General features: G+C 32.9%; 1 protein-coding gene across 1 annotated transcript; it reads right to left on the bottom strand.

Moving 5' to 3' along the window:
* Positions 1–2,965: 2,965 nt before the first annotated feature.
* LOC148179181 (LON peptidase N-terminal domain and RING finger protein 3) lies at positions 2,966–21,846 on the bottom strand. The gene is made up of 6 exons (XM_088030616.1): positions 20,893–21,846; positions 5,227–5,327; positions 4,723–5,175; positions 4,405–4,671; positions 4,094–4,357; positions 2,966–4,042 (listed from the first exon to the last, which is right to left on the bottom strand). Exons 1-6 carry the CDS (start codon positions 21,356–21,358, stop codon positions 3,860–3,862), a joined length of 1,734 nt encoding a protein of 577 aa, XP_087886742.1. The 5' UTR covers positions 21,359–21,846; the 3' UTR covers positions 2,966–3,859.
* Positions 21,847–22,164: the final 318 nt, after the last annotated feature.

The raw sequence follows: 22,164 nt of genomic DNA, 5'->3' as shown, positions 1-22,164 counted from the left end.
AAGCGTCAGAGAATTATCAGTTCATAATCAATCATGTCGTAATAGAAATACAGCCAATCAGTTCACCCCATTCCTCTTGTTGCTTTTAAGTTCACTGTTGTAGTTTCACCCTCTTATATCATATTCGTGGTTGCTACCCTTCCTGGAGTTACGTCATAGTTATGAGTGTGAATTGTTAATATTAACTTTTTAATGTCAATCTAAAATCGACTAGAATAACTCGATAACATATTTTTCAGATGTTCTAGAAATTTTGGTTCTAGATTTTATTTTCGATGTTCGACGTTTCAAGTTTAACCGAAAATCTAATTAATATCATCCACCCACTCAATAATAAGAATTACTAATAATCTGGTTGTGCAAAAGCCGTACATACATATTTAGAACATATTCTCGTTCCTAAATTCAAACCTAATTAAGATTCAATACTCTTTTTGAATGTAAATCTGGTTTAATTAATGTATGTGTGTATTAACGAAATTAATTATTTTTTTACTTAGTCATAAAGTCAACAGCGTTTTTTCAAGTTTCCAGTTTAAAATACAATTACATATTCTATTACATATAACTATGATTTATTAATATAAATCCGTAATAGATTGATTTATAACAAATAGCTGGACCAATTTTCAGGCAATTTTGCAATCGTCGGGCGATTCCAGTGGTAAAAAATCGAATTTTATTTAGTTTATATCTTGTTTGCATGTTTTTAAATCATTTAAATATACGGTTTAAAAGTTTTTGTTTAGTAAACTGCATTGCTTCATTAAATAAAAGACTAACATTTAAAATAGTTAACCCAACTCGTGAATCTTTTCACGGTATATACTGGTATATACAGCAAAAGTTGCTTCTTTTCTCTATGAACAAGTATATAACCAACATCACATAGTTGCACAGAATGTTCCAATATGGTGACTCATTATTATCTGATTATCAGGTTTTCCGCCTTTAGTCCCGTTCCCCAAAAAGGTCGGATAGGAAAAGTTCTACTGTATTTTATTCTGGTCAAACTTATAACCCTCAAGAGAATTTACATACTTATAAATAATCAAATTTACTAATGTCAAAATGTACACAGGTTTTATTAAATGTTTGACTGATCAAGACATTTTAGCTGAAACATTATTTTTGAGTTTAGTAAACTTTTTTTTCGTAATTCATTTTATTTATTGCATAGAAAGGCAATGACGTAATAACAGTTTAAGAGATACAGCATGACTTTCCGAAAAGAATCGGCAAAAAAACTGCAGGATATAGAATAATCTCCACACATATTGAAGATAGTAAGTAGTGTTATTTATTGTGATCACACAGAACAAACTTTTCTTTTCCGGACAATAAAATAATGAAACACTGTTCGATGGTAGACTGCACGTACATTAGTCAAGAAAATGGTTGTTATTTTGCTTCTGCTCAAAAATTGTACTTGTCTTTTGACCTCACCTCTGGTATTCCGGATTCTACCCTCTCGTAAAGGTGGGTGGTACCCCTTGCAATAAAAAATACATTGAAAGTCAATACAGTGAAAATTCAAATACATACTTATATTATTTCTATTGAACTGACAGTTTTTGTTCTTGATGCCTATTTGAAGGAAAAATTGTACCTAACTACTTATAATTATAAACAAATACAGGTATTCCGAATAAAATACATCAAACTGTAGGAATTATTAAGAACCGCTCAAGGTGTTACATTTTTACTACGAGACTTAGCTAATTGACAGCAGAGTTTTATGTAGAGACAAATATTTTATGCAGTAAGTAATTTAGAAATTACACCTCGTGGAGGAGACTAATGTTACAAATTACCAGCCACAGCGTTTCAAATTGCAAGACAACTAACATTTCTGATGTTTCAGTGACATTTTCCGATCGAAAAACACCTCTTTCAGTTTCCCAAAATAACAAATTAACATTATTTTATCTTTGTAGAAACCATAAATTCTCCGAGAATAATTATCAGAATAACTATTTAAATCTTGAAAATGTGGCGATAATTGTTATTAATCTAGTTAATTGAAACACATCACACTATTCTGAACATTTTGAAAGTCATTTATTTTTTAATTCTATGAACAAATCAAAACTAGGTACAGTGATGCCCAAAAATAACTGTATTCTTAGCAACAGATATCGACCGAAATATACAGGTGTTCCAAAATTGCCGCAAAAAACATATAGCAAGATAGAACTCTTTAATTTCAACAATTTCTTTAAAAAAAGTTCATTTCTGTCTTCTTTAAAAAATTGGAGCGCTTTAAAGTAAGCAACTTTAAACTAATTTATTTAGACAAAACTAGGAACAAATTATGTTGAATTACACATTAATAACCCGTTAAGAAATTTTGTAATTACATTTTCTTTCTTTTCTCGTTTTTAGGGTGAAGTATTTTTATAAATTGTGGATTGATTTCCATTTAACAACATATTGTCCAATGTATCAATTTATATGCTGTCTAGTGCGAGTGGTTACAATGACTAAAGTTTTGCCTGATTGTTGTTTTTTGATTTGATGAACGTAATAATTATTGTTACAATATTGCCAAATTATCTCCAATAATTGTTACAATTTCTTTAAACTAATTGTAAGACAACAAAAGCAAATTTTAACTGTAAATTTTGGTCAGAAAAACGATAGCGAAAATCGCATCTTCCTGCTTATCTGTCGTAATTATTGAACAAAAACAATTTGAAACTTAAGGTTTTAATTCCGTTATTTGTAAATGTACAGGAAAAACTAGCACAGTTTTGGACTGTGTGAAAGATCCCAGCAACAAGCCAAGATATTATAGTCGTATCTTTTCATTCTACCTAGAATAGGTTGTGTACACACATTAAAATTATAAATCCATTTAATTCTGAGTTTTACAAAATATTTCTGAATCCAGGTCAGATGAAATAAAACCAATTTCGAATTTAAAATCAGGAGTCAACTTCACCTTGGAAATAAAATTTCTGCATCCAATTTGAAATGGATTTATTCATTTTCAATTACAATTCATGACTGTGGTACAGTAGGAAAGTAGTATAATAAATAATTATTATAATATCACAATGACAAATAAATATATCAAAAATTCATTGGTTTACTCTTTATAGTAAGCTTACATCTGTAACACTTAAGTTTACATTATTAAATAAATATTATCAATGAGATTTAAAAAGTAACAAGAACTTTAATTACTATAATAAATTAGCCACGAGTTTAAATTAACTCAAGTCGTAACTTACTTACATTATGTAAAGAAATAAAAAATAATTCTTCTTAAAGGTTAGTGAAAAGAAAAGATTACCAGAAAAATCAATAAAAAATTACAAAATCAATTATATAAAAATAAATAATTTTTGGTCGTTTACATGAAAAACATATCACAAATGTCATATTTCAGAACATTGAAGAACCTGTTTAACTAATAGTTATCATTTTTGTAGGTATCAGAAAGTACTAACATCTACAGTAAATATTCAAAAAATTTCCTACATAAAAATGATTGTACATTAGGTAAAATAGGGAATCTTTATCAATATTTTTACTATGAATGTTGAATGACTTCCCTGGTAGATCACAAATTTTTATCATAAGTTGAGACGTTTGTAATTTTTACAGCAGAACGACGCACAATTAATGAAGCCCACTCAGGTACTATTGTATTACAACAGCAAGAGTTGGATTGTAATTAGAAAGGAATCATTTGAAAAATTACTTTAAACTGTATACTTGAAGGTAATTTAAGCGTATTCTGCACACCACAACACTTTAAACTTATTTAATGTTCTGAGAATGATCTTTTTGAGTGAGAATGGCATTATAAACGGTGCTAATAAAAAGTATGAAATAGAGGATGAACAATATTTTAGTTATTTAAAGGTATTTCGAATGTTCTTTCTGAATCACTACATGATTCACTTGAATCCTCCGAATCGCAACAAGCCATCGTATTTCGTTCCAAGGCTTTCATGCGGATTTCCATCCTCTCCAACATCTTATCTATTGCACGTAGTCGTTTTTCGAGACTTGTAGTACTCAGAAATCCAACCTGAAATAACGCAATGTTATACAAAGCACGTTACGAAGATAAGTTAGTTACCTGTAGTTGCGAACTTAAGGGCAAAATTGGCATCAACCACCACGTCCACGAGGGCCCATCTGGCAAACTAATCCAATTTCTTTCAACACTTGGCATCTGACCAATTAATCTCTCCACTTCGGCAAGAACTTTCGGCGTTAAAGACATTATCCACTTTGACGCTTTGTTGTAGACCTTCTGGTGTAGAGTTAAAAGTTCTAGTAGGTTATCGGAGCTACTAGCGGTGTCCCTAATCACTTGGATTTTGGCAGTATCGTATCCGTCCTGGGTAATCTGAGTTAGTTAAATGTGGTTGTAAGTTTGGTTATTACCTGCTCGCCTCGGCCTATGACTTTAAACCTTCTGATTCCGACAGTTGTGAGAATAAAGCTCCCATCTTCCAACGAAACCGCGTCTTTAACCTCCAACAATGTACCGTAGGAAACGAATTTTTCTCCATTCCCTTCCTTAGCTGCCATGGCAAATCGTCTTGATGGCGATAGTAAACATCTCCTAACCAAGAGTCGGTATCTTGGTTCATAAACAAATAATGGGCATGCAACTCCAGGAAAGGCATTCGTGCATATAAAGACTGGTATCTAAAAGAAAGAGTTTAATGCCACCAAAGAAACAAAACCGCAACTATTTACATCTGAGTTCCTATTCAACATTTGCGCTTCTTTAATATTAATATATAGGCGTTCATCATATTCTTTGGGAAGAAGGAGTCTAATGGCTTCATCTAAAATAACACTGGACCCTCGAGAATAGTCTTTAACGCTCAAAGGCGCCATGCATAAAGGACACGAAAGACCATGGTCTAGAACCCTGGTCAGACAGCCTTTACAAAAAGTGTGACCGCAGGCTGTTGTTATTGGGTCAAAAATACAACGACTGCAAAGAATGCACTCTAGGTCAGTCGCTGTTATATTCTCCCAACAACACTTGATGGCCTTCTCTTGGATGGTTTCGACCTCCTTGAAAACACTTTTAACAGTGCTGTTAAATTTTCTGCTAGACATATCCATTTTCGTGAACAGTCTGTTGATTGTTGTTCTTGCCAAAAATTTGTTGCCATCGTCTGCTTTAGAGGAAGCGACGACCTGAAAAACTCCGTGTCAAATAAACAACAATGACTAAAGCTCTATTCTTACATTACACACTTCTTCTTCGAGTTGTAGCCCTGCAAATCCGGATCGCAGGTGATAGCGAGGTTGAATACCCAGGATGTTTGCAGTGTTTGGTATTGAGCATTCTGTAATAAACCAAAAAATAAGTTTTAAATGTTACGGTAGAGACAGAAAGAAGACTCCGCGAAAGTGCAACTATTAAATCAATAAAGACACTTTAAGTCATCAAGACGTCTGGGAATGCCGAGATCATGTGGGAATGACCTCCTGGCATTGACTGCACCGCCGACTGCAAAGAATACCAACATAAAAACAGCTTGCTGATTAGCCGTTGCTGAAGAATCGGAACTGCATTGCTTGTTCCTTTTATTGAGCGAATTCACATTAAGATTATCGATTACTAAATCGGTTATATAATTCAATAAGAACGGTGACCAGTGACTTGCTCCTTCATTTACAAAAAACAGTGATTTGTTAAGACACGGGTGAAGTGGAGAGTAAGAACAAGAGGAAGTGTGTGCTTCTTTACTCATTCTTTTACTGAACTTTTTCTCCTGCAGTTTATGTAATTTTGTACATTCTAGATCATTTTCTACATTTAGCTTCAAGACTATCTGCGCAATGAATAAAATAAATTAAAATTCAGTTATAAAAAAACGATAATTTAGTAATCGCCAAGAACTAAAATTGCCAAAAAATCCCACATACACTTTTAAGTTGTGTTTACGTCTTAAAAAATGCATGAATGTCATCATTTGTGTGATTTAATAACGATTTTTTAATTCTTTGGTCGGTGCTTCAAAAATCGCACTTGAGTAATAAGTGTGAATTATTTTTAACAGTAGGAATGCTAATTTTCTCTTCACTTCACACGCCACTTAACAAGAACATTTAATTATTTTTCTAAAAGAGCAAGTCATTGATCGCTGTTCTAACTAAATTATGTAACACTTCTCTGGTAATCAATAATTGTACAAGTATTTACTTAACAAAAATTACCTCCGCTGTGTTTTACGTAGTTCGATACCACTGCTTCGAAAAGTGATAACTTATTTATAAATTGTTGACGTACACACTTTGGATAGGTCAGCTTATTATCTAAATATATCGAAAAACGCAAGAACAATGAATGCATTTTGGTTTCTCTACTGTTGCGGTTAATCAGTTGGTTTTCTTTGCAATCGGCGATGCAGTCAATGCCGGGGAGGTCATTCCCACATGATCTCAGCATTCCCAGACGTCTCGAAGACTTTATTGATTGTTGAGGATGCCTTAACGACTTTTTAGGATTAATTTGGGTTGTTGTGTTTATGATTGGCTCCATATTCGTGGTTACGAGCATGAAAAATGGAAGACGGGATTGAATATCGACATGAAAACTGCTTCACAACAAACGAACTAGTTAACCGCAAAATTTTCGCCAAAATTAGTTATAAATAAATTTAGCATAAAAGAAGGAAACCCAATTCCCGTAGGGATTTCTATAAAAAGACGTAATTTCCTCCCGAATTTACATATCAGACCCAAAAACGTGTTCGATCGGACGAGTCAAAATTAGGAGAGGTAAAATCGCACTTGTCCCCAATTAATTTCTCAATCAAGTTACAGAAGTGTTACACATGCAGTTGCTTGTTTTGCAACAGTTTGCATTAAGCATCAAATCCGAAGGAACCATCCACCTACGAAACACGTACCGACACATGTTTTGAAGGTTTAAAAAATAAAGCCGCCAAAGTGTTCTCCTTGAATCAAGTTAATCAAATTTTATAATCTTGGCGCATTTTATTATGGAATAATCTTTATTACCATTCGACGAATTAGGCCAGTAATAAAAGATCATTATCATTAATTACACCTAATTTCCAATACCCTTTAAGACAAATAACGAAAATACAATATAATCCATATCAAATAAAAATACCCCTCATTAACAAGCACGACTGTTACATAACAGTTTAGTTACTTAACAGTCCCACGCGTCGCGTTATATGAGATAAGAATATTATTTACGGTATAGGTAGATTTGACGAAACTTGGGAACTTTTCATTCAGATTAATAAATGTCAACATTATTATCACCTTTGTTTCCATATCTAAAAATAATCGCACTTCCAGTGTAGTGCCCTAACAAAAGTATTCATGTAAACAATCTCAGCACGTGGCCAAAGACTAAAATTAGTGTCCACGTTTGCTAGGAGCACATCGAACTTTTTATCGGTTAACAAATTAAATGCGCAAAATGTAAAAACATCACCGGTTATGAGAACTCGTTCTGTGCCGTTGAATAGCAGCAAAGGTGATACAAGATAACACGATAAGGTAATGTGACTTGTCCACGTTATGGATATTTTTCACTATAAAAATACCAGCAATTTAAATTCTTTCATTGTTTTCGACATTAGTCTGGTCATTTGGAATTAATTCTGAATCCATGTGTATGTTGTTTTGTCTCTGCCAAGGATTTGTAGACACGTTGTTTAAGAATACTGTCGTAGACTTGACCACAAATTTAAAAAATAGGAAGCTCGGTAGGTCAAGAGCGTCCCCGAGATTTGAAATTTAATGCTCTTATGTAACTTGAACGGGACGCGAATGAAAAAAACTACGTGGATTTTTGCAGCAGCGCAGACATGTTTATTGTTTTTGCTTTTCATGTCTATAAATAATCACTTAAATTAGCATAACATTAGAATATTGCACCGAGTTATATAATATTAAAACTTTAACACGCCACTTTCATAAATTAAAAATTATGCGCTTGTTCATTCGGGCACAAAAAATTATGCGCTTGTTCATTCGGGCACAAATTACACACGTCTCTGTCATTTTGAAAAAGACACTTGCTGACATGTTTTGTATTGTTTTGGCGCTATTGATCGGCTGTTTCTCTTTTTCAGTGAAAACAATGCAAGGTTTGTTTGACCAAAGATGGTTCGAAGTGATTGTGATTTTGCAAGAACGAAATTTTCGACACAGAGAAACAGTTTTCTTCATCAAAAGAAATCGATGCTAGATGAATAGTAAACAAATATTGCTTCGGAAAAAATAGAACTACACGAAATGTTCAAACGAAAACAAATATTTTTAGAAGTTGTATTTTCCCAGGAAACTTAATTATTATTACGATTGACAAACTGATGAATAATTTATTGAGTTCTAATTTCGTCGGTTGGTAAACCAAATATTTCTTTATAAATAAATATTTGCCGCAATTTCTTCAATTTAAAAGCAGGTTTTTGTTAAGAATGTACGACGATTTCTTACCACAGTTTAAAATGCTAATTTAGAAATTCCCGTGCTGAAATCAACAAACCGAGCTTGGTTTCGCATAATTTTATCTGATCTGCCCTGTTGGAACATCCATTACTCTATCATTTTTAGAGTACAAATTTTATTACTAACAATTTGCCTCATGCTGACGAGTATTTGTAAGACAAATTCAACAGTTAATTTAAAGTAAATAAAAACCAACTTAACGAGGTACTTAGATGATGACCACAATTAAGCCCTCGTGTTTTGAATTTCAAATTTTGCGGTTTCAACCTGTTTGTTTTCAGTTATAAAGAGTAAATATTTAGTTCATTTGGGCTGTTACAACTTGTTACTTTACACAATTAGCTGTAGTGGTTTAATAAAACATACCACTTGTGGTTGGTGTTCTTAGCACCTACTTTACCAAAAAGTTATCTGAAGATAATTTAGATGAAAACATCGTATTGATAATTCCACAACTATTTCTGGAATCGGGAACATTGATCTGAAAGTTTACGTTTCCAGTTAAATTATGTACAGAGTTGATGGACCAGACGGATTTAAAAATTGAACAATATGAGGTCTTTTAGGACCACCTCCAGTAAATCGATCCTTCTGCAAAATGCCTTCACTTCTTCTAGGCACATAAATGTATGCACATCTGATTAGTTCTGAATCTTCGTCCTACAGAAAGAGAAGTACATAGAAGAAGAATAAAAAGAAGTACATAAAAGAAGTACATAGATGTCAAAGATCTACCGCTTCTACAATTACTGTTTGAATTCGCCTCCATTCACCTACTATAGTATCACTTGTTGCATTGTCGTTTTCTAATTTTAGACCAAGTTCAATTTGTAGTTGGGGGCCATGTTTTCTATTTGTACGATTAATATTAGCTCCAGTTTAACTTGGTTATGTTACAATTGGAGTCCGCTGCAGAAAGCTTCAAGGATTCACCATCACTATCGCCATCACCATAAAATGTTACAATTAGTATATGATCGATTTAGTTTTAAAACTACAATTATTTTCTCTACTTCACTTATTTGTAGAACTTTTCCTTGAGATTTCTTCCATCGTTTCGGAAAATTATCATTCCCCTCTATAATTTTTCAAGACTACCGCCTGTACTTAATTGCACTTTTTTACCCGCATAGACACCGATTTGCATAATACTATCGGACGTGAGGCGAGTTTAATACCTCCAAGGTTTGCTGTTACATGACACATTTTACGTGCTTGTTCTCAATTTTGTTGTCTCAACCAAGTTATTATTATACAAACGTTAAAATTTACGCAACCACAATCGTTCTAAGACAATTATAATTGGTATGATTACTTTGTCTGATCTTGAAACCAATAGAAACACACATTTTCCATATCAGGTTTATTTGTCAAGTTCTAATTAGTTAATTACCAGTCATTCTCTTTTGACACCGGATCCACTTAGGTTACGATCAGATGACATAATCTCATTAAAACTATTTGAATGTTCATTAAATTGTAACATTTCTAGCGTGGGTTAGGATTTTGTTGCAAGCTTTGACTGGAAAAAAATTTAAATACGAAGATATTTTGTTCCCTGGCAAAGAGCATCCATTATTGCATTTATCTCAACTGACATTGCCATTTTACATTAATGAAGCTATTGACATGGCGTCACAAAGTTATCTATTCTAACCCCACCACATCATTGATATACAAAAGAATTGCACTTAATTAGTGTATCATTAATTTGATTTAATTCTATTTAAAGACATATCTGCATAAACTGAAAAAACTTGCCACGACGGTTCGTTTTACCGCTAATCTCCACGTCTTGAAAATTGTGTTACGTAATCCTCCTACATAGAACTGAGCAAGTTGGACGTTACTGGATTAGCATAATCGATAGGTGACTGAGAGTAAGTTCAAAATTGTAATTTTTTCTCGGGCCTCGGAATTTGGAATCTTAATTTTATTTTGGGCTGGAATGAGTCATTGGACTCATGAAGCTGATCGTGAAATATTCGCTTTAATTCCCACATCCGCCAAAGCACTACGATAGGCTGTTGACCCTAATATTCAGTAAATATAAAATATGAATATCTTAATGATTACGTAAATGTAAATTCATAGTAAAAGAGTATTATCTTCTCTTGAGGGTCAACGCTAGCTGTGATTATCGCTGTAGGAGATAATACAACTATTTTTAGAAGGATAACTAATTTTTAACTTCGTTATCGACCAAATAACGACCAAGTTATTACGTTAACGTATTTCAGCTACCGATTACATAAATATGAAATAACATCAGTAATATCTTACATGAAACTGTAAAATTATACTTTCAATTTAGTCCTTGTACTCGTTTCATAATATAATATTGTTGAGAATGAACAAATACTCGACAGATCAGTTCAATTTGCAATCAGTTGCAGAATGGACATACGAGCCGGCCTTAATTTCCAAATAACAATAATTAATACTAAATCGAAATAGCGAAAAAGCGGGGAATTAATTAAATCTAATTCAAGAAAATTCGCTTTGTTATGTAAGTTTCTAATAACACGAGACAACCAAGAACGTACGTCCTGTGTTGACTTTTAATGAGTTGATTATGATGGTAGTGCATAAAATTGGCATGAAAATTATCTTTTGTTCCCCGCGAAATTTCGAATACAAACAAAAACGTATTCGTTACGTCACGAGATTGGTGGTAATTAAAACCGTTTCTCAATGTGGAACAGATTTTGACACAGTTCAAAATGCCAAGCTTCATTTTTATTTCGAAAAAACTCGCTCAAACTCTTGCGATCGTCAAAATTTTGCCGGAATTTGATCCCGGACCTCTTGACCGGTCAACAGCCGACGGATTGCTGTTTAAATAATAATAACTGTTTTCGCTATTTATTTTTCCAATCGCGTTTTGTTAACTTTGGCACTTTAAAGCTAGGTATTAATTATTATTAATTTATTATGCAAGAACTACATTTACCCCAAAGAAAATTCTCCTAACATTAACGAAAAGTTCTTTACGACAAAAAAACTACATTTATCTGTGAAACACGTTCTCGTCCTTTTGATTGAATTGAATTATCTAGATTAATTAGACCGACCACAAACTCTGAGAGTGGTAAATTCAAAATACCAGTAATTTTACGGTTGTAACATGTAAATATAACAAGTAATGGGTGTAGTTTATATTCTGCATAACAACTTCTGCTACAAAGATATGTGAAATACAAGTGGTTTGAGCTGCTCACTGGAATACACCATTAACATTTATTGTATTGTAAATCAACTTTATTTCCTGCTTGCAACAAATCATGTTCACTCTTCTCTGATTTAGAGTTTACATCAAAGTTGTCCAACATACAAATGAGAATCATTATGCCGTGCGAATGCAAAATGTACCAAGAAGGAAAACCAATTTCATTTGCTGCAGATAAGGTAAGATTTATTGCTACATTTTACTGATACAAGCGAAGAGGTAATATTTTGCTGATATTACTGTGAACATTGAAATTTAAATGCAAAGTGTGTATACTACTCTCGGTGTGTTTATTTGCTGTTGGTGAGGTACTTATTAAAAAAAAAGAGTAAGTTGTACTAAATCATAGATTTTGGAGTATTCATTCTATTTTAAAGTCAACATACACAATAAGAAAATTTGAGAACAAAAAAGAGCACAATAATCAATAATAGACTGAAACTGTTAACGTAACTATAGCGGTCATTATGCAAATTTTAATTATTATTTAATGTCAATAATAGAACTTAAAACCTGAATTGTATTTGATTACATTAAATATATACCATATGATAATTAATTAAGACAAGTGTGAAAATAATTATTCCACATGCAGAGTACCTAAATATGATTTATTTAACGGAAACAGAATAATCACGCAGACATGCAGATCATAGTGCAAAACTTCCATTAACAATGACTAAGTTAACTATTCTTCGCCAAATTTCACCGGCAAGTACTTTCTAATTTAAATTTAATTGTAGTCTACCTTATAAGACCTTTGTACAATGTGGACTTTAGTCTTAATCTAAATAATACAAAACAAACAGTGGGTGAATGTGTTCTTCCTTTTACTAAAATGACTGTCTTCCGAAGCATCATTCTCGTATCTATCTTTTCCAACTTGAATCTTTGCCATCCCATTGCTCAAGAGCAAATGCCAATAAAAGTTTCCATGATAATGCCCGAAAACATTAATCAACAAGAAACAAACTCCAATAACGGAAGCAGTGGAATAAAAGAAAATGTGGGGAGTTTGGAGAACTCGACCACAGTTGAAGCCTTGTTAGAATCTTTCGGAGGAAATTCTGACGCACCCATCGAAACAGTCACTGTGAACACCCGCACAGGAATGTATTTTCTTTTCGACTGGAATACATTTCTCGACGTTGATGATCAGTTGGGGAGAAGAGTTAATCTTAGATTTCAACCGACGGTTGGAGACCCTAAAAGGTTTTTATCGGTAACTGTGCCATGAACTTGCGAGTGTGTTCACATGTACTGTCCTTCTGGATGAATAAATTTATGAGAAATTTTATTGTGTCTTAATAAAATTCAACAGATTGGACTTATGGACGATCAATTCTAGAATTTATCTCCTGTGCTTGTCTTAGAATGTTGAGTTTAGCATAGTTGATAAATAACAGTGAAGTTGGAACCTCCTAAAATTTACAACCAACAACGAAAACTACAAATGCAAAATGGAGTATCTTCAGCAATTTTTATGGTTACGGCGTTGAAACTAGTTATATTACGTATGGTTTTATAAAAAATACTGGTTCGTCTTAAAAATTTTTCTAATTAAATTTGTTTCGTCTTCTCAATACTTTTGTGATTTGCCACAGTTAATAACGCATGTCAAAAATAATGACCGCTTTAATTTCATTGCCACAACATTCCAATAGATTTAAGAAAAAATATTTTTGGTCACTATTTAGCCTTTCCAAAGATGAAATTGCATTTGCCTTCCTCTTTCCCATGACCATAAATTTCTATTATTAATAATTTATGTCGGAAAGAGTATTGTTTGTCGTTTATGAGCGATTTCATCTTCTGCATGGTTAGCCAAAAGTTCTTCGCATAAATCAAACTGTCGTCGCCGTCACGACAAATTAACGTTTTATAACTAAGCATGGAAATACTGCCTTCATACTATTAACAAAATTAAACGAACCGAGCAAACCGTATAATTTCGACTATTGTAAAAAAAATCAGAAGAAGCCACGTTCAAAACGAAAGAATTGTCTTGGCGATCTCCAATACTTATCCATTTACTAAAGCACAGAACTAAAGTTGTTCGTTGAAAAGACAACAAAGACTCTTTATCTCGCATTATTATTTTTTTATTATCAATGTTGCTCACTCAATAACAGAAAAGACGTCACACAAACATACACAATAGTATGCAATGTCACAATCTATTATAAGATTTATAAGACGTATTTATAGCAAGTTATAATTTCAACTGGAATGGCAATGATTTGCAAGCAGTCATTCTCAAATATAGACAGTTCGATGAATTAAAACGAGAACACTGCGACTACTGGTTAAACGGAACGTCTTGTGCAATCTCTTTGTAATAGAGTAATATGCATTGAGACTCCCAAGTCGTGATAAATAAATGTCTTTGCAGTGAAAAGCAAACGCGTATCTTTTGCTAGACAATGCCTATTATCAAACCAGTATCATTAATTTCATTGCTTTTGTAATATGTTCATTTCATCATTTCTACGGTATTTTATTTATGTCTTTTATGTTGGCGTGCTAAACGTTATTAATTACTTTGCTAGAACCACATTTACATGAAAAGAATGTCCAACATTTTTCGGTAACCACTTTAATTTATGTAAGCTGTTTTATCACTTTTATTTGTTTACATTTTGTGCCTTCCGCATTTTGTTAAGGTGTTATCAACTCGTTATCATATCGTTTTAGATTTGAAATTTAAAAATAAACAGTGAGGAATGAGGAACAATAGGCTTTGTTCTCCCCATCATCGTTACAACTTTACCTCAAGACACTACGAATTGACACTTTAATTGTCGATACAATTTAAATAAATACATAATCAGACCTATTACAAAACCCTCGTAATTTAATAACACCCTGCATTTCTTAACGTAATCATGTACAGTAATCGGATGGCATAACAGTCTATTGTAGCCTGGAATTACATAATCCAGCCACTCCGCAGTGCAAAGAAGTTAGCAACACTCCTGCCGTGACCGACTCCCTCCTGCAACCTACAGAGATTCGGTTGTATTACCGCATGGTCTTACGAAATAATCAAAGACACTTTACTCGCGATCTGCAAACTTCGTTGATCATCTCAATCTATTAAGCACACCTCCTGTTGTGTAATGAAGACACGCTCCCAATAAATTTCGCTCGCTTTTAATTCAGGTACAGAGTGAAGTAAGAGCGAGCAACCTTTTTAACAACGATTACCACATTCTGCAAATATCATGGACACTTTTTATAAACCATTGTTTGAAGGAAGTCAAGTGGCCCCGGTACATACGTAACTTAAAAAATGTTATTTTAGATTGTTAAATGCTGGAAATTTTGTCACTTATTGCAACCATTTTCTGTTATCGTTGGTGTTAAAGATGAAGTAAGTCTTCGCCCTGGCCTACTTTCGAGACTTTTAAGTCTGTATTTGTTTTTTCTTATGGTTTCAGGAATTTTAGTTAATGTTTACATTCTCGGATATTATTGACGATAAAATTTATGGGAAGAGAACTTTGATCTTCGACCATCATTATCTCCCTAGATGTGCGATTCTATCGTCAAAACCATGTTAACATTCAACTAGACCTTGCGTTTTATCAAAATAATTTCGTACTACTGGAACCAGCTCACATTGTAAATGTCAAATATGGCAATCTTTACACAATATTACTCTCTATCTTAGCAAGTATTTCCACACTTTTCAAGAGAAAAAAAATCAAAATTGCTAGTTCTGATATACTATATCCATACACTTGAAGGCAGAAAAAAATACTCACGTAACTTAACTGTATTGCACAAACTTTGGTTTCATTCTTCACGCAATCAGGAATCTATTGACTGTTTTTTGTCTGTCTAAAGAGTAAAAATTCTCGCGTGTATTATTTTTGTTAACCAAGTCTCCCTAATTGAATTATGTAAATTGCTGAGTAATTACCTAATTAGTAAGTGGGTGCCAATTACAAAATCCTATTTTCCATTTAAGATCATCTATGCATGATCAAGCACCGCAGATGGTAATAAAACAATGAACCCACCGATGTATGTGAACGATGACAAATTATTGTAACTAACTTATTGCGAGATCGTTACAGCATGACCAGTTGGCTTGTAACAAGCAAGAACAGTCATTAAACTATACAACTAAAATAGTTCTCGTATTCCTCCACACCTGAATAATTACGACCGTGAAGTTAGTTTTTTTTCAAGGTTTATTGGAACTTTGATGGCTATCATTGTAATTCGCTTACATAAACGCGTGATAAAAATATTTTCGTTATTGACTAATTTAGGTAGTTGTTTTTTATGATGGCACAAAGGGGGCCCGAGTGGGTATCATCATGGTGGATTCTGTTTTGTCATGTGTTTGTCTAGATAGATTTCAAGTGTCTCATTATATCTATATCATTCAAAAATTATGATTCATCATAATCATCATAATAACTCAAATGAAGTAAAGTGCAATGAGACTGCAAGTCTACAGGAAGCAAGCTGGAAATAGAATTAACATTTACATTTAAAAAACAAATATTCATTGAATTCTTTGGGACAAAAACAACATTTTCCTACAATCAATAAATTAATTAATTGATGACAAATACACGCAAAAATTACTAAGTTATCTACTATTAATTTGACTGCAAGACGTTGAAAATGATTGAATTTTCTAAAATTTGTGTCTTTCGCTATACAATTTTGCATTTTGGTAAATTTAATACACGACTCAAAAACAGTAACTTCCAGAAATTTTATCGCAATTTTTGTTTTCTATTCAAACTAAAAATTTCTAAAATTTGTGTCTTTTGTTCGACAATTTTTCAATTTGGTACAATACACGACCAATTATCGAAACGTCAATTGTTTTTCAAAATTACAGTCCATATGGAGCGAGTTCCGCCCGTAAAATATTTCGCTCATACAATTTAGATGTTTTTACTTTTATAAAAAATTTAGTTGACAACAAGTTTCGTTGCTGTAGTGGGACCATTTTTATTTATTATTTATGTCAACGACAAACGTGTTCTGAATAAATAAATCAAATTGTATTAATTTAGGTAGGTACAGAATAATTTATAAATAATTCTATTTATTATAGTTATTTTCATAATTAAAGGTAAACAACAAGGACTAATACAAAATGTGAATGTGACTAAGTAGATTAATTTGAACTATAGAATTAGATTAGAAAAGCCATGTAGGACCAGGTAGGATTCGATGGACCCCTAATACTAAATCAGATCTTTACACAGATTTAAATCCAGATAAGTGAAATAAATCAGACTAGAACCTAGAAAACCACTTTGGAGGAAATGGGACAAGGTTAGATTAAGTAGAACTGTCTCAACTAAATCGCAGACAGGCCAAAATTCCAAATGGACTGTCTCACAAGTTGACCCAAGTGAAAAAAATGTATACGAACTAGTAGAAACTGGACTAATCGAATTAAACTGTTTACCGTACCAAAGAACAGTATTTTGCCCTTTGGGGTTAAAAACCATTTTAATGTTAGATTGATGGTCTCCTACAAAATCAATGAAATTTGCATGTTTAATCATTTCTATTCAACAATGTCTCCCAGTGCAATACACATTTTGAATAATTTACGAACAGAGGAATGACAAATATTTCTGCTCCTGTTCAAAGCCTAATAGACGTCTTTAGTTTATTCCTTTATTTTAATAGTCCATTCTACCTAAATAAAGCAATTAAATTTAATGGGAAATAGTCTTCTACGAATGCACTCGTAAATACAAATAAGAGTGCACTCGTAAAAATATTCTGGTATTTGGCATACACTCAGAATACAACTACATACTGTCTGTAAGTACCAATAGAAGGTATGGAATTTTCTAATTCCAACTAATCGGATGCCAATTACGCAATAATTTTCCCTTGGTATTTTATAAAAAGTAATCGCCACAAAAGGCAAAAATCTAGCTAATCACCAAGCTCCTCATTTATGAAACAAAGCGATGTAATGATGACAGTATAAATTTTTATGTAGGTACCAAAATGTTTAGTTTGTTGTTGTAATCCTCAAGAAGATACAAACTTTCGTTCTAGTAATTTGCTGCTCAATAATTCTTTTTGCGTAACTTATCGTCAAAAATTTTAAAATTAAAAGAAATAGAAAAAACATTTTTTGAGGAGTTACCCCTGCCTCTGTACGTTTGTCACTTCAAAAAATGAATTAAAAATAAATCAGAAGCAATGCTTCTCCGTTAACACGAAGATCTTATCTTATAACAAACCTAATTTTACATTTTTAGAGATTTGTTATTGTTTTTCTTCAAGTATGTTTACCACATGAATGTACTTCACAAGAAGCCATTTATCCATTTTTCCAAGAATAACACGATAATTATGCACGAGCAAAAAACTCTGATGTGTAGGTAAGCCAAAATTCATTGTTCCAAACAGTGGGAGTGTGATGAAAATATTTGCATTGAAAGACGTGGTGATTAGCAATGGCAATTTCTGGCACAACAATAAGAGAAAAAATACGCATAGAGTCTAATTTACCTATAAATCTGTTTTACTCAAGAATGTAAATGTTACACCATGCCTGCATGCACAAAAATTCCAGTACCTAATCTTGTTCTAATGAAAGCGTGCTCTATCTTAACTACTAGTCTTATTAGCCAACACGTTTATGAAACAGTAATTTTTAAAGAATATCAAACTCAATTTTGCAATTTTGTCGTACCATGATATAGCATTGCGGATTTTTAATTGATGCAGATTACGTTATGAGAACATAATTTACGTAAGATAATGAAATCTGCATATATGCAAGTTTCGGATCCACATAGTTACCTAAATAGTTGTTAATGTATTGACAAACAGTTCGATTGTAAAGTGTAAATCCACGGTTTTAACGCTCGTTACATCACAAGGTAATAAAAATAGGCAAGATCATAATCCAATCAAGGTGCGTACTAAAAGTAAACTTTTGCCAAGTAAAGCAAGTCCAAGTTTGACAAATTATGTAACCAGTTTTTATGTAAAGAAGCCAATTTTTGTTAACCGCAGAACAAAGGAGTATTCAATTATTCGGTCACTCTGTTTTGATGGTATAATTTTTAGTGAGACGAAGTTTGTTACATAACGCTACAAATAGGTAAACCGAATGGGTAATTCTAAGGCCAAATCAATAAATTGTAATATAGTGCGTCACTAATTATAAATATTACATATCTACCATTATTAAATATTCGAATGGAATTGTGAATTTTGTTCCAAACTATTACATAACAAACAAGTTAGACACGCTAAACAATATAAATATTATGTTTGTCACGTAGTTTATATTATTGGCGTATCTGTGTATAAACAATCACTTAATATTGTTGCATGGAAAATTCGATATTTTGATCAATTTACGATAAAAAATTTCCTTAAAACAGGAACTAAAATTAATATTTATAACTTCCTTTTTTGAACCGCAGATTGACATTCGGAAGTTCTTTTACAAGCTTACAAGCATTCTTTGATTATCTGTAATTAGTACACAATGCCTACTCCAAAAATTGCACCTGATACAAGAAATTCTCATTAATAATAAAAAGCTCTCAACCAGACATGATATTATTTTCAGCAATATGTCTTGCATAACTACATAAAATTTATAATTAACCACTGCATCATAAACCTGAATTCATAAGCAGAATAAATATACGATTAAAACAATAATTTATTTAAATTTATTTCCGCAATTTCCTCAAACAGCGTGTAAACCAGCTATATTTAACTAATAATGACATCAAAAGTAAATTTTCTATTGTTAGAACTGAATCAAAGACAGCAAATTTAATGGTTTTGATTTATACATTTTTAATTGTTATCGTCACATGGGCAAGCACATTTAACTTTTTTATAGTCTTCTTGGATCAACATAAAGATCTACCTGAAATTGGGTCGAAAGAAGACTTTGAATATGAAACGCCGCTCTGGGAGGTAGAACGGGTTGTATTTTTAATTTACAAAGAAGAACACAAAATTAAACAACAAAATTAAGAATGTTAAACTCTTCAACCATGAAAAGCGACGACAAACAAACAAATCAATCCTGAAAAGAATCAGGATTATGATGAATTTTGACATGTGTATTAATTTCCTTCTAATTTTTCTTTCTTCAAACAATTAGATATCATTTTTGTGCTTCATAAATCATAAAAAGTAAGAACAGTGTAGGATTCCCAGAATCTATTTGAATTCTAGCATGATAAGGCGTTATTGACCAAGCTATTATCGTAATGAGAGCATTGACCGCATTCAAAAACTGCTTTGCAAGCATCAAAATGACCTTTATTGGATCTTTCATATTCAGAAATCAATTTTTTGAGAGTCAAACTATAATTTCTTAAAATCAATGTTCCCTTTTTATACTTTTTTAATCTGTCGATATCTTGTTAGAAGGAACAAATTTGATTATCCACGCAATTTTATACAAAATTTTTATTAAAAAAAAGATTTCAACGTTAAGCTGGTAGATATTTCAATACAACGGTCAAGGCTAAATTCCTTCTTGTGATGTTTACTCTTTTACCAGGAAATAAGTCTAATCTTTTCTCATTTGACGGGACATGGCTTTATTTTCGTGAGTAAAAATATCTTTATGTCGAACCCTTCGCCAAGTAGCTACTAATATATTAACTTTAATTACAAGTGGAAGCAGTTATGTAATTACCCTATTTTTTTACTTAAAATAATTACAATTTTCTGGGCCGAATTCGAAATTTCGACAACTTATTAAAATTGGACCTATTTTTTAACATAACATCTGCCAAGAATAACAGATCGGCAGTTGGTTTAAATGAATATGTAACTTCACCTGACGGTAAAAGTAAGGATTAAAGTAACAATAGAAATAGTATATAAAAGTGACGTTAAATCGAATTCAAGCATTACTTCCAATTTAGGTCAAACTCATTTAACACTTACAAACTTGGTCGTAATATCCGCACTATGCTCTGTTAAATTTAGCTGCAATATGTTAATGTTACATCATTGTTCTTCATAATTATCAGTACCAAATCACGTAATAATACCCCGTGTAAGTGAACATAAACTTTTAATTACGCAAGTCAACAGATCGTTCGCTGATAATGGACATTACGAAGAAATCTTTAAATGTTTCGTAACTGATTTTCTGAACTGTTTTGACAACACGACATGTTTAGATAAATATTAAATACCTGCAGAAGTTTTGTTCCTTTCTCGCCACTTTTCGACGAGATCCTGCACCAAAACATTGATGCATTTTGGATTGCTGATGTCAGTAGCACATATAACACAAGTGGCACTATTGGTGGAATCTAAACAATCCTTGCAAAAGGTATGTCCACATTCGACAGTAACAGGTCCTTTCAACACATTCCTGCAAATGGGGCAACTAAATAACGTCACTTTCCTACTGTCATTCATCGCATCAAAAAGAGCACTTTCAAACTGTTTTATACGCATGTTGGGAATTTTTTTAACCCTCTTTTGTTTCCTGTTCCTTTCGACGTCTCTTCTTAAAATCCTGCGTTCACACTTAAGCTTCGTCATATCGCGGTTCAAAGACACCAACAATTCTGGGTATTTCTTCAGGATGTGGTCCACGTGCCTTTCGCGATGTATCGAGTAATTCCTTACATCACTGGCACCGTAATGTTGCATTGTTTTCACTGACTAGTCATGTAACCACGTGTAACATTCAATTTGACTGTAAGAGCTATCGATTTTTGCGGGTCACTTGCGCACTTCTACACCTCGTTCAAAATATTCCCGCAAAATACTTTTTGGGTCCGTTAACTGGGAAAATATGTGATTCACTTGTTTATTCAACAGCCTTGATTATTTATAATTCACAAAATTATTACTGCACGACAAAATGGTGGTTACATAAACGTTATTTTAATTGCGTTCAAGTTGAGTGTTACGTAACGGAACGGTCAACAATAAACAGATCGACTTTAAAAATTGATTATGTAAAACGGGCGTCATACGTAAAGCACATGTACAGTGCTGATGTTGGAAACTCGCGCGCCTTCTCTTCTCCGAGGCTATCGGCGAACTGAAGCTGAGCTTGAAGCTGCGCCACTTGAACGCGACCAAACTCACGCCAACCGCTGACTGATTACTTGCGTTCGTAGAACTCGCTTATGACGAATGGTGCGCTCATTCTTATCACGATACACCTGGTATATGTTAAGGTCACGTGTACTGTTAATCGAACGGTAATGAAAAAATCACATTAGTGATGCCTCAGCGGTACTGAAGTCTTTAGAGCCATTAAAATACTACTTATGAACTTCCACCGCATGTAGCAGCTAATGGTACTAAACACTTTGTATTTGACTTTTGTTGAGCCCCAGGCTTCATCTACCCTGTTGGGATAGTACTGACGGTCTGTTCCCGTGATGACAACCCAAATGCAACGAGTTGGAACCATTTGCTGAATCTGTGGGCTAAACTTTGTGACA

This window comes from Gnatocerus cornutus, chromosome 2 (genome assembly GCF_029298725.1).
Source record: "Gnatocerus cornutus isolate USDA-ARS CGAHR chromosome 2, icGnaCorn1.1, whole genome shotgun sequence".
Lineage (NCBI taxonomy): Eukaryota > Metazoa > Arthropoda > Insecta > Coleoptera > Tenebrionidae > Gnatocerus > Gnatocerus cornutus.
Note: the sequence above shows the minus strand (reverse complement) of the source record. Positions and strands in the feature narration are given on the sequence as shown.